This window comes from Oncorhynchus gorbuscha, linkage group LG19 (genome assembly GCF_021184085.1).
Source record: "Oncorhynchus gorbuscha isolate QuinsamMale2020 ecotype Even-year linkage group LG19, OgorEven_v1.0, whole genome shotgun sequence".
Taxonomy (NCBI): Eukaryota; Metazoa; Chordata; class Actinopteri; order Salmoniformes; family Salmonidae; genus Oncorhynchus; species Oncorhynchus gorbuscha.
The window spans coordinates 27,138,906-27,152,372 of NC_060191.1; the positions used below are offsets into that span (position 1 = coordinate 27,138,906).

The following is a 13,467-nucleotide window of genomic DNA, read 5'->3' on the forward strand; positions in this document are numbered from 1 at the left end:
TTCTCTTCTCTTATTGTTAGGAAGTGGAGAGGCCTGTTCTCTTCTCTTATTCATATGAAGTGGAGAGGCCTGTTCTCTTCTCTTAGTCTTCGGAAGTGGAGAGGCCTGTTCTCTTCTCTTATTGTTAGGAAGTGGAGAGGCCTGTTCTCTTCTCTTATTCTTATGAAGTGGAGAGGCCTGTTCTCTTCTCTTATTGTTAGGAAGTGGAGAGGCCTGTTCTCTTCTCTTATTCTTATGAAGTGGAGAGGCCTGTTCTCTTCTCTTATTCTTATGAAGTGGAGAGGCCTGTTCTCTTCTCTTATTCTTATGAAGTGGAGAGGCCTGTTCTCTTCTCTTATTCTTATGAAGTGGAGAGGCCTGTTCTCTTCTCTTATTCTTATGGAGAGGCCTGTTCTCTTCTCTTATTCTTATGAAGTGGAGAGGCCTGTTCTCTTCTCTTATTCTTATGAAGTGGAGAGGCCTGTTCTCTTCTCTTATTCTTATGAAGTGGAGAGGCCTGTTCTCTTCTCTTATTCTTATGAAGTGGAGAGGCCTGTTCTCTTCTCTTATTCTTATGAAGTGGAGAGGCCTGTTCTCTTTTTGTATCAAACCCTAGCTTTTCTTTCTTGTTCTTTTTGTAATCTATATTGTTCCTTCTGAATATAGGGAGTTTTATGTTCCTTCTGAATATAGGGAGTTTTATGTTCCTTCTGAATATAGGGAGTTTTAAAGGGACAATACCAGATCATTCAAATGTGAAACTGCCATCGCAGGTTTTATTAGCTGCTCTTCAGATACCATGTATGAATAATTATCTTTTTATTTATTTATCTTGGAACGAAATACAATATATTCTCTTTCTTCCTCCTTGTTCAGCATTTTCAAGTTTCTCTTTCTTTTTCCCACTTACACATTAAGTCGGTTAATTAGAATACATAATGATGTCGAATCGCATATTATGCAAACAGCACTCCTACGACGCTCAGAGCCAGGGGCTCTTTAACGTTTAAACTGCCATTGGCAACATAACGAGGATATCAATAATAGATGATTTTAATTTCATATTGGCATTCTCTTAAAAAGAAGCCACATCTGAAAATCTGCTGTTGGTGGAAGAAGACAGTATTTTTCTGTTTTGTTCTGTCGCTGAAATAGTTTTGATCTGTAGGGTCGTCTGCAGGTGGAACTGTTCTCCCCCTAAATGGTTCTTTAATGGAACGGTGTGCCGCGGAGCTGTGCGCTCTGTGGGGCGCTGCCACTGTCGATGAGGACGGCTGCTCAATCATTCCGTCACGGCCCAATACCTGATCCAAAATGCAACACACACACAGAGACACAGACAGACAAAGACGAGAGGGAGCGCTCTTTAATGTAGGCTACCACAGAGACCCACGCAAGTGCACGCGCCCTCTCTCTCTCTCGCACGCACGTACGTACATGCGCACACAACACACACACACCCACACACACTAGTACACACGTATTGTTCCATTTTAAATGAGAGGTGTCTGTTTTAGTGAACGTCTTGACGGTGATTGACGAAGAATCCTTTCAGTTCTTATTTTAAATGTATTAAAATCATCTCAGAATAGATCGAGTACACCAGCAATGGTGTAAAAAAATCAATTCAGACCATTTTATTTCTTTATTTAATGGCTGATACATTACTGCATATTTCCATCGGCGGATCTTCAAGAAGACAGAGCGATATTGATGTGAAGTCACCCTTCCTCCCGTCAAATGACGTGACAGCACTGCATGCACTTGTTTTTTCTCTCGCGCTCTCTCTCTTTATCTCTTTCACTCTCTCTTCCTCTCATTCCCTAGTTCCTTCTCTTCCTCCATCTCTCCTCCTCTCTCCTCCTCTCTCCGCGGGGGTATCCCACTGCCTTAAGATTAGCCTCCGTACTCTCCCGCTCTCCCTCCTATTTTGAGTCCATTTTTGGGGGGCCTTTTCTCCCCATCAAGCTTACTGCTTCCATTAAACACCTAGACGAGCTATAGATACCCCCCCCCCCAGTCACTAATCTGGGCTCATTCTTTGCAGAATGCCCCTTCTCCATCCTCCGTCTGTCTGTCTCCTGTGATTGCTCTCATGTCTCCTCACGTCTCGACGCTCCATACTCCTGTCAGGGGATGTGTGGCAGGATCTTTTGTCAGTTTGCCGGCCCGTCAAGCCGTCAGAGTTTTAAACATGTCAACTTACCTGTGAGATGCACTACAGGCTCTTTGCTATCCCCCCCCCCCATACACACACATCACGCTGTATTTATATGAAAAGGAAAAGATTATGTTTCCCCAGTAGGGTATAATTATATAGTGAAGGAGATGTAATGTGTGTGTGGCTATAGCATGTGTTTATTTATTTTGTATTGGGTCATATAATGGAGGTCTCTTTGACCCATTGTTTCTGTGCAGAGATTTGCCTGGACAGGTGTTTGTGAGCTTTATGAATCTCCAATTTTGTCTGGGCTTGATGTGGCCAACTGGTAATACACTTGTGTTCCCCAGTAACCGGTTCCCCTTTCAGGCTGCAAAAGCTTTGATTAACTCCTTGACTTTATTTAATGGTGCAAAGGCAGATTTTCTTTTTTTTTGGGGGGGGGGTATGCATACTTTCTTTATGAACCCCCTAACCTAATGTAGCAGGCGTAAAATAAAAGGAAACCATAGTTAGGGTGTAGAAAGGGGAGTTGAAGAAAATGTGAAAGGAGGGAAAAGGGATGTGGAGAGGGGAGACAGGGAGGGAAGTTTTAAAAATATATATATGTATATATTTCACCTTTATTTAACCATGTAGGCCAGTTGAGAACAAGTTCTCATTTACAAATGCGACCTGGCCAAGATAAAGCAAAGCAGTGTGACAAAAAGAGTTACACATAAACAAACGTATAGTCAATAACACAACAGTAAAATCTATGTACAGTGTGTGCAAATGTAGAAGAGTAGGGAGGTAGGTAATAAATAGGCCATAGAGGTGAAATAATTACAATTAACATTAATACTGGAGTGATAGATGTGCAGATGATAATGTTTGCAAGTAGAGATACTGGGGTGCAAAAGAGCAAGAGCGTAAGTAATAATATGCAATTTACAGATTGGCTGTGTACAAGCTGCTCTGACAGCTGATGCTTAAAGTTCGAGAGAGAGATATAAGACTCCAGCTTCAGTGATTTTTGGAATTCGTTCCATTCATTGGCAGCACAGAACTGGAAGGAAAGGCGGCCAAAGGAAGTGTTGGCTTTGGGGATGACCAGTGAAATATACCTGCTGGAGCTCGTGCTACGGGTGGGTGGTGCTGTGGTGACCAGTGAGCTAAGCCGGGGCTTTACCTAGCAAAGACTTATAGATGACTTGGAGCCAGTGGGTTTGGCGACTAATATGTATTGAGGGCCAGCCAATGAGAGCATACAGGTCGCAGTGGTGGGTAGTATATGGTGACCATCCGGTGACCATCCGTTTTAGTGACAAAACAGATGGCACTGTGATAGACTATATCCACATTGCTGAGTAGAGTGTTGAAGGTTATTTTGGAAATGACATCGCCAAAGTCGAGGATCGGTAGGATAGGCAGTTTTACGAGGGTATGTTTGGCAGCATGAGTGAAGGAGGCTTTGTTGCAAAATAGGAAGCAGATTCTAGATTTAATTTTGGATTGGAGATGCTTAATGTGAGTCTGGAATGAGAGTTTACAGTCTAACCAGACACCTAGGTATTTGTAGTTGTCCACATATTCTAGGTCAGAACCGTCCAGAGTAGTGACGCTGCGAGGCAGTCATTTGAGAAGCCAAGGCTGTTGAGTCTTCTGATAAGAATGCGGTGATTGACATAGTCGAAAGCCTTGGCCAGGTCGATGAAGACGGATGCACAGTACTTTATTTTATCAATGGCAGTTATGATATCATTTAGGACCTTGAGTGTGGCTGAGGTGCACTCATGACCAGCTGGGAAACCAGATTGCATAGTGGAGAAGGTACAGTGGGATTCGAAATGGTTGATGATCTGTTTGTTAACTTGGCTTTCGAAGATTTTAAAGGAAGGGCAGGATGGATATAGGCCTGTAACAGTTTGGGTCTAGAGTGTCAAAGGGGGATGACCATGGCAGCTTTGCAATCTTTGGGGATCTCATACGCTAGAAGGAGAGATTGAATAGGCTAGTAATAGGGGTTGCAACAATTGTGGCGTATCATTTTAGAAAGAGAGGGTCCAGATTGTCTAGCCCAGCTGATTTGTAGGGATCCAGATTTTGCTGCTCTTTCAGAACATCAGCTGTTGGGATTTGGGTGAAGGAGAAGTGGGGGAGGCTTGGGAAAGTTGCTGCAGGGGGTGGTGAGATGTTAGGGGTAGCCAGGTGGCCAGGTGGAAAGCATGGCCAGCCGTAGAGAAATGCTTATTGAAATTCTCGATTATCGTAGATTTATCGGTGGTGGCAGTGTTTCCTATCCTCAGTGCAATGGGCAGCTGGGAGGAGGTGCACTTATTCTCCATGGACTTTACAGTGTCCCAGAACTTTTTGGAATTAGTGCTACAGGAAGCAAATTTCTCTTTGAAAAAGCTAGTCTTTGCTTTCCTAACTGACTGAGTATATTGGTTCCTGACTTCCCTGAAAAGTTGCATATCGTGGGGGCTATTCGATGCCAATGCAGAACGCCACAGGATGTTTTTGTGCTGATCAAAGGCAGTCAAGTCTGGGGTGAACCAAGGGCTATATCTGTTCTTAGTTCTACATTTTTTGAATGGGGCATGCTTATTTAAGACGGCGAGGAAAGCACTTTTGAAGAGCAACCAGGCATCCTCTACTGACGGGATGAGGTCAATATCCTTCCAGGATACCCGGGCCAGGTTGGTTAGAAAGGCCTGCTCGCTGAAGTGTTTTAGGGAGCATTTGAAAGTGATGAGTGGTGGTCGTTGGATGCAGGCAATGAGGCAGTGATCGCGGAGATCCTGGTTGAAGACAGCAGAGGTGTATTTAGGGGGCAAGTTGGTCAGGATGATATCTAAGAGGGTGCCCATGGTTACATATTTAGGGTTGTACCTGGTAGGTTCATTGATCATTTGTGTGAGATTGAGGGTATCTTGCTTAGATTGTAGGACAGCCAAAGTATGAAACATGTCCCAGTTTAGGTCACCTAACAGTACGAACTCTGAAGATAGATGGGGGGAGATCAATTCACATATGGTGTCCAGGGCAGAGTTGGGACAGAAGGGGGTCTACAGCAAGCGGAAACGGTGAGAGACTTGTTTCTGGAAAGGCGGATTTTTAAAAGTTGAAGCTCGAATTGTTTGGGCACAGACCTGGATAGTATGACAGAATTCTGCAGGCTATCTCTGCAGTAGATTGCAACTCCGCACCCTTTGGCAGTTTTGTCTTGTCGGAAAATGTTATAGTTAGGGATGGAAATTTCAGGATTATTGGTGGCCTTCCTAAGCCAGGATTCAGACACGGCTAGGACATCCAGGTTGGCGGAGTGTGCTAAAGCAGTGAATAAAACCAACTTATAGAGGCTTCTAATGTTGATATGCATGAAACCAAGGCTTTTATGGTTACAGAAGTCAACAAATGAGAGCGCCTGGGGAATGGGAGTGATGCTGGGGGCTGCAGGGCCTGGGTTAACCTCTGGTGATGTAGAGGAACAGAGGAGGAGTAGGATAAGGGTACGGCTAAAGGCTTTAAGAACTGGTCGTCTAGTGCGTTCGGAACAGAGTGAAAGGAGCAGATTTCTGTGCACGGAAGAATAGATTCAAGGCATAATGTACAAACAAGAGTATGGTAGGATGTGAGTACAGTGGAGGTAAACCTAGGCATTGAGTGACGATGAGTGAGGTTTTGTCTCTAGAGGCACCATTTAAGCCAGGTGAGGTCACAGCATGAGTGGGCGGTGGAGCAAAAGGGCTAGCTAAGGCATGTTGAGCAGGGCTGGAGGCTCTACAGTGAAATAAGACAATAATCACTAACCAAAACAGCAATAGACTATGCATATTGACATTAGGGTGAGGCATGTGTAGCCGAGTGATCATAGAGTAGCTAGACGAGCTGGAGACACGGCGATTCAGACAGCTAGCAGGCCGGGGCTAGCAGATGGGCTTCTGGGGGACGTCGCAACGTCGCCTGTTGAAATCCCCTCGGATGGTTACGTTGGCCGACCAGTCGTGATGGATCAACGGGGCTCTGTGTCATCAGTAAAGAGTCCAGGCCAATTGGCGAAAGTGGTATTGAAGCCCAGGAATTGTCTGATGGATCTCTTCGGCTAGCCGGGAGATGGGCCTAGCTCGAGGTTAGCTCCAGGCTAACTGGTGCTTGCTTTGGGACAGAGACGTTAGCCAGGAGTAGCCACTCGGATAGCAGCTAGTTAGCTGCGATGATCCGGTGTAAATGTTCAGTAGGAATCTGGAGATGTGGTAGAGAAATAGCAGTCCGATATGCCCTGGGTTGATTTCGCGCTGTGCAGACTGGCAGGAATTGACCGGGCTGAGGCTGGCTGATGTCCGAGTTAACGGTGATGACCACTAGCAGTGGCTAACTGACTACTAGCTAGTAGCTACTAGCTTCTGATGGGGGTTCCGGTTCTAAAGTATACAAATATCAGATCCCTACCACATTGGGTGAGGTGGGTTGCAGATGGAAATTGAGTCCGTAGATGGAAATTGAGATGAAAATGTATAAAAATACTGTATATATGAAGAAAAATATATATACACGGAACGGGACAAGACTAAACACAACAGACTTCCGCACTGCTTCGCCATTCTGGAACAGATTAAGAGAAGGTGGAAGGGGGAGATGGAGGGGAGGTAGAGGTCCTCCATCTGTCTGTCTCCCGTTACTGCTGTCTCGACGCTCCACACTCCTGTCAGGAGATGTGTGGCAGGATCCTCTGTCAGTTTTACCCGCCCGTCAAGCCGTCAGAAGTTAACATGTCAACTCACCTTCCTATTTCCTCCCATCACACTGTGTTTGTATGAAAAAGGAAAGATCATGTTTACCCAAGTAGGGTATAATTATGGAAACCGAGTGAATGAGATATGATGTATAATGTATGTGTGGCTATAGCGTTAATGTAGTGTATGGTTTATTTTGTATTGGCCATATAGTGGAAGTTTGTTTGACCCGTTGTTTCTGTGCGGAGATATGCTAAAATCAGCAGATTATGGTAAGAAGGAAAAGTAGAGAGAGGGATGCTCTCACTCTCTCTCACTCCCTCTCGCTCTCTCCTGGCACAGGGGCCTACTGTGAGGTTCTGGCTTCCTGTACAGAGGACCTCACAGTTCACCAGGGTTCATCTGAGTAATGGGGTGTGAAGAGGAGCTGAGGGGGAAAGTAGGGTGTGGCAAGGGGGAGTTGGAGAGAAGGTGGAAGTGGGTAAAAGGAGGTGGAGAGGGGAGGTGGAGAGGTGCAAGAAGGGGATGGTGAGGTGCTAGGGCGAAATGGAGGCAATATGTAGAGGTACCTGCCGCTAATGCTGGAGTCAGTGAGGGATGGCGGGCACTCCAGCTGTGACATTAAAACAGCAGGTGGACGGCGTCGTTAGGACTGGCACACGAGGCAGGATGAGGCCCAGCGGCCCACTGTAGTAGCTCTGTCTCAGGCGGCTTCACCCCGCCGAGTGAACTGATCCGTAGCTCCATATAGCTCCATAAGGAAATACAGACCCCTCTAGAGCTCTCTCTCCTGGGCACACTGCTTAGTTTGGTGAGGGTTGAGCGACTCACACACCTAATGACTCCACGGTCACCCAAGAATTTAGTTTGACTCGAGTAACAAAAAATATATAATCTCTGTTTATATCGTGGTTCACCTTCCTGTACGCACCATTGTCAAGGCAGTCACACAGGTGACATTGGTACTTATAATACAATCAAATGACATTATTTCTGTTTCCGACACAGATGGCATCAAAGTGCTATTATTTGTTGGTGAATAGGCCCATATTCATAAAGCATCTGAGTGCTGATCTAGGATCAGTTTGGCCTTTTATATACAGTAATAATGAATGTGTTTATGGATCCCAGATCAGCATTCCTACTATGAGACTCTCTATGAATACAGGCCTGGTCTAACTCTACTAAGTAAAGCATGCCATGTGTGATGTGATAGACCCTTCTCTCTCTTTCTTTCTCTCTCTCTCTCTCTCTCTCTCTCTCTCTCTCTCTCTCTCTCTCTCTCTCTCTCTCTCTTTCTCTCTCTCTCTCTTTCTTTCTCTCTCTCTCTCTTTCTTTCTCTCTCTCTCTCTCTCTCTCTTTTTCTTTCTCCGTATCCCAGAATGCTTTGTATGTTCTGCACAGGATCTAGCTATTTTGCGCCTCACTGATGCCAGAGGCTTCTCCTTAGATCTCCCAACATCCCTTCCGGAATTGTAGATTGAGATTCCCGCCCCGAACCATCCAGGAATACTGTTAGGCAAATGAAGTTGTTTGGAACCCATATTGACATGTTATCTCTTCATCTGGTGATGGAGACAGGGGGAGGGAAGAGAAAGAAGTGTAACTTGGGTAATTGAGCCGTGTCAACGCCGCTTATCGGTAAAGCTGCGGCGCGTCACGGAGCTAACGAGGTGTGGCGCGGCGAATTAGTCTAAAGCAAGTGGAACGTGAAAACTCCTCAATGTTTTTATTTATTTTATTTTATTATCTCCATTTAAATTAAGAGCCTCCCTCAAGGCTAAAATAAGGCTTTAATAGTTAATCTGGGGAAATATTGATATGGATGAATGGCAGGGCGGAATGTCCCCTTTGTTGCAATAATGACGAAGGCAACAGTCGTTTGCGTTAAGGATGCACCCTCAAAGCTGTCGGGGGTAGATCCTAACCTGAGAGGACAGGGGATTTAGAAACCCGTTTCAACAAATGGATTTGCTCTTTTACCACTTAGCCTTGCCCTTCATTTGAACCTGCCATTTGTGTGGCGCGTATATGCAAGCTTGTCTGTGACTCTCTATGCGTGTGTGTGTGTGTGTGTGTGTGTGTGTGTGTGTGTGTGTGTGTGTGTGTGTGTGTGTGTGTGTGTGTGTGTGTGTGTGTGTGTGTGTGTGTGTGTGTGTGTGTGTGTGTGTGTGTGTGCGTTTGTGTCTGTCGTCTCACTTTAGCAGGCCATTGCCAGGTGCCTCCATCAGGCCATTGCCAGGTGTCTCACTTTAGCAGGCCATTGCCAGGTGCCTCCATCAGGCCATTGCCAGGTGCCTCCATCAGGCCATTGCCAGGTTCCTCCATCAGGCCATTGCCAGGTTCCTCCATCAGGCCATTGCCAGGTGCCTCCATCAGGCCATTGCCAGGTTCCTCCATCAGGCCATTGCCAGGTGCCTCCATCAGGCCATTGCCAGGTTCCTCCATCAGGCCATTGCCAGGTGCCTCCATCAGGCCATTGCCAGGTGCCTCCATCAGGCCATTGCCAGGTGCCTCCATCAGGCCATTGCCAGGTTCCTCCATCAGGCCATTGCCAGGTTCCTCCATCAGGCCATTGCCAGGTGCCTCCATCAGGCCATTGCCAGGTTCCTCCATCAGGCCATTGCCAGGTGCCTCCATCAGGCCATTGCCAGGTGCCTCCATCAGGCCATTGCCAGGTGCCTCCATCAGGCCATTGCCAGGTGCCTCCATCAGGCCATTGCCAGGTGCCTCCATCAGGCCATTGCCAGGTGCCTCCATCAGGCCTTGCCAGGTGCCTCCATCAGGCCTTGCCAGGTGCCTCCATCAGGCCATTGCCAGGTGCCTCCATCAGGCCATTGCCAGGTGCCTCCATCAGGCCTTGCCAGTCATGCCAGTCACTGTTTGCTGCCATGCTCAGAATAAGCCAGTGGAATAAAACATTTTTATCAGAGTGAGTGATGCAAATCTCACAACACGCCAGTTTGATTTGTAACCCTCACTATCAAAGAATGCTAATTAAAATCATATTTTTGCATATGTCTTCATGTCTTTCATCCGCGTATGCAAATCGCCCCCGTTGCCTTTCAGCACTCTGTAATGAGGTTTATGAAGGACAGCTGTAATCCATAATTAACAGAAATGTTTGCAAGCTCTTCCCCCTCCATGCGGCAGTGACTTAAACAACCTAGAAGAGGCTAGAAAATGCTAACTTAATTAGCGTGTTTGTTTATTTATAGCCAGTTGAAGCAGTCAGTCAGTCAGTGAGTGCTGTGCCACAGCCTCCAGTCACCCAGAGTGTCTCCCTCCCCTGTGTTTGATCTTGTCATTCTCCTTCGGTGGAGAGGAGTTTGGTTTAGTCACTCCCAGGCAACATTCTGGACGGATGGATGGATGGAGAGATGGATGGATGGAGAGATGGATGGATGGAGAGATGGATGGATGGAGAGATGGATGGATGGAGAGATGGATGGATGGAGAGATGGATGGATGGAGAGATGGAGCTAGAGAGGAAAAAAAAGAGGAGGGAGAGAATGATGATAACAAAACAAAAGAGCGGAGACTGTTTGAATATTTATATGGGATGTTAGTTAGCATGGGCTGCCCTCGGGGTGGGGGGCAGGGGGGGGGGGGTGATGGATGTGGCTCTGGGGCGATGGTCGGAGAGCAGAAGGACGTGTGTGTGTGTGTGTGTGTGTGTGTGTGTGTGTGTGTGTGTGTGTGTGTGTGTGTGTGTGTGTGTGTGTGTGTGTGTGTGTGTGTGTGTGTGTGTGTGTGTGTGTGTGTGTGTGTGTGTGTGTGTGTGTGTGTGTGTGTGCGCGTCCAGTAGTAGGGGGAAGATGCCATTGTGATATGAATGAACGGTGAAATGATTAGGCTATACGCTCTTTACAACAAAATTACCAATAAAGAGCGTGGAAGTCAGAGAGGCAGATGGAGAGGGACTTTCTGAGAGAACGAGAAACAAACAAGCCAGGGGGGGGGTAAATAGAGGAATGGAGAGAGAAAGTCCAGGAGTCCACAGTGAAGACCGGTGTCTGCAGTAACACTCCAAACCACGCAGCCGTTGGCTCAATTCTTTCTTTCATTCTCTCTCTCTCTCTCTCTCTCTCTCTCTCTCTCTCTCTCTCTCTCTCTCTCTCTCTCTCTCTCTCTCTCTCTCTCTCTCTCTCTCTCTCTCTCTCTCTCTCTCTCTCTCTCTCTCTCTCTCGCTCTCTCGCTCTTTGTTTCTTACTTGTTCCTCAGTCATGTCGTCTTAGATGTGGTCATTGTCTGTCAGCAAGACCACTGTAATAGGATGTGATTACTGGTGAATGGCCAGAGGATGAAACGCTAGAGAAACGAGGTTGATCCCTGACTAGTTAGGCCTGTCATCCCACCATTATGGCTTCACAAACTGTTTCGGGAATGGAACAAACTCAGGGCTTTGAACATGGTCAGGACATTGTGGTGGAGTCTTGAAATGGCGTCCCAAATATTTCCCTGTGTGTGTGATATTGTGCGTTTCTGTCTGTGTGAGTGTGCGTTCGAGGGTGTATGAGTGCGTGTGAGTGTAGATACACTCTCTACACACTCTCTTTTGATATTGAACCACTGTAATGACAGGACATCCAAGGCCGTGTTCAGTAAACACTCAACGGGAAGAAAACGGGGCAAACAGGGAGTTACTACCAGACCAATAAGAAAGCACATTTTCTTTTTCCGTTGCGAAGCGTTTGAAAACATTTTTTTATACAGTGTGGCCTTGTGAACATGGGTTAAACCCTTTTTATTTAGTTAACCTGCTGCGTCCTAGTGGCTTTGTCCTCACCACAGTTGCAAAGTTTTTGCAAAATCCCAGTTAGACAATTCCCAGAATCAGGAAGGAATAAACAGGAAATATGGAATCCTCCAACCAGGATTTCTGGAAAGGCAGGGAATTTATGGAGTTTTCTAATCCTGATCCTGATTACAACCCTAATCTCTGTCTGCTTCCCGGGTTTAACCCTTTCATTTACTGTGGGAAAGAGGCCCTCTTTGTTAACCCTTTGCCACCTGTGTTCTCTCTCTGACCAGGTGGGCCTTTGTGATGAAGAAGCACCTGAGCACTCACCTGTTGGGGAAACATGGACTGGGCCAGCCCAAAGAGAGGTAGGACTGACTACTTTTGCCTCGTTTTGTCTCTCTCTGTATTTCTCTCTCGCTCTCCCTCCCTTGCTCCCTCTCTGTCCCTTTCGGCCCCCCTCTCTCTCTCTCTCTCCAGTATTTCTATCACACCCTCTTTGTCAATCTGTTCCCCCTCCCTCCCTCCCTCTCTCTCCTCTCCTCCCTCTCTCTTCTCTCCCTCTCTATGTATGATTGGGAAGATGTGATGTCTCCATCTCTCGCCGTGATGTTGCGTGTAAAACTTTCCCGGTGTGCCCGTCTGTCAGTGACGCGGCCAGGCTGTCAGTCTTCGTTGTGCGTGTGTGTGTGTGTGTGTGTGATGAAGACGAAGTTGCAAAGTCCCCGTGGCATGCGAGGAATGAGACGTTAAACACCCCTCAACCTGTCAAACAGACCCGCTAAGAGAAACCAGACGTCTTCTTAAAAAAAAATATATAAAAGAAAATTGGGCGACATCTTAAAAACCGCCTTTCAAATGGATACTTTTGACAATATGTCGTATTAGATATGACAAGTGGCTTGAGATATTAGCAGAGTAGGCGCACCATATGCTGCCCTGTAAATACACACTCGTTATTGACTGGATTCAGACTGGCAGCTGCTCGTTGGGAGAGAGAGTCTCACATCCCTCAACTATATCACTTGTCTGCTTTATTCTCGAAAAACAGCACGTGACCAACTAAGGTGAAACTAAACTGTCCAGGGCAGAAATGTTTGTACCACATAGATGTTATATCAAGATGAATTGCCACATATATATTTGTCCAATTGGCTTGTTTTGTTTTCGTACTTTGAGGATGCTGGTTGGTAATGTGAGTGAAATCACAGTGGGGCTGGTCCGTGTATTGTGTCTGAATGAAAGACCTCTGTGCCCTTGGCTCGGTATTAGAGGGCGACATTACAGCAAAGGTCGGCGAGAGCACGCACGCCCGCAAACGCACGCCCGCAAACGCACGCCCGCAAACGCACGCCCGCAAACGCACGCCCACAAATGCACGCGCACAAACGCACGCGAACACACACACCAGCGGCAGGCATGAATGGAGTGGCCTTGTGGAGCTTGGAGGTCTGTGTGTTACCTGACAGCATTTACCTCCCAGTGTGTCTCTACCAAAAGCAACTAGAGTCACACTGCTGCCCTGTAAAACATACTGCCGGGCCATACAACACCATTACATCACACGCAAACATACACCCACAAACGTTTGCACGTATGTGCACGTGAGCGAGGCAAGTGCATGTATGCATACAGATATCGGCATTGTACCATGATTTTCTCTTGCTTCTCTCTATTAAACACACACACCCACACCCACACCCACACACACACACACACACACACACACACACACACACACACACACACACACACACACACACACACACACACACACACACACACACACACACACACACACACACACACACACACACACACACACACACACACACACACACACACACACACACACACACACAGCGAGA

The 13,467-nt window shown here is 46.7% G+C and overlaps 1 protein-coding gene across 1 annotated transcript in view; it reads left to right on the forward strand.

Annotated features, from left to right (window-relative positions):
* The window catches only part of znf407 (zinc finger protein 407), a 195,093-nt gene that overhangs the window by 83,298 nt on the left and 98,328 nt on the right, over positions 1 to 13,467 (forward strand). The window contains exon 4 of the mRNA XM_046314326.1: positions 11,893 to 11,967. Within this exon, the coding sequence (XP_046170282.1) occupies positions 11,893 to 11,967 (75 nt within the window). The remainder of the gene's footprint in view (positions 1 to 11,892; positions 11,968 to 13,467) is intronic.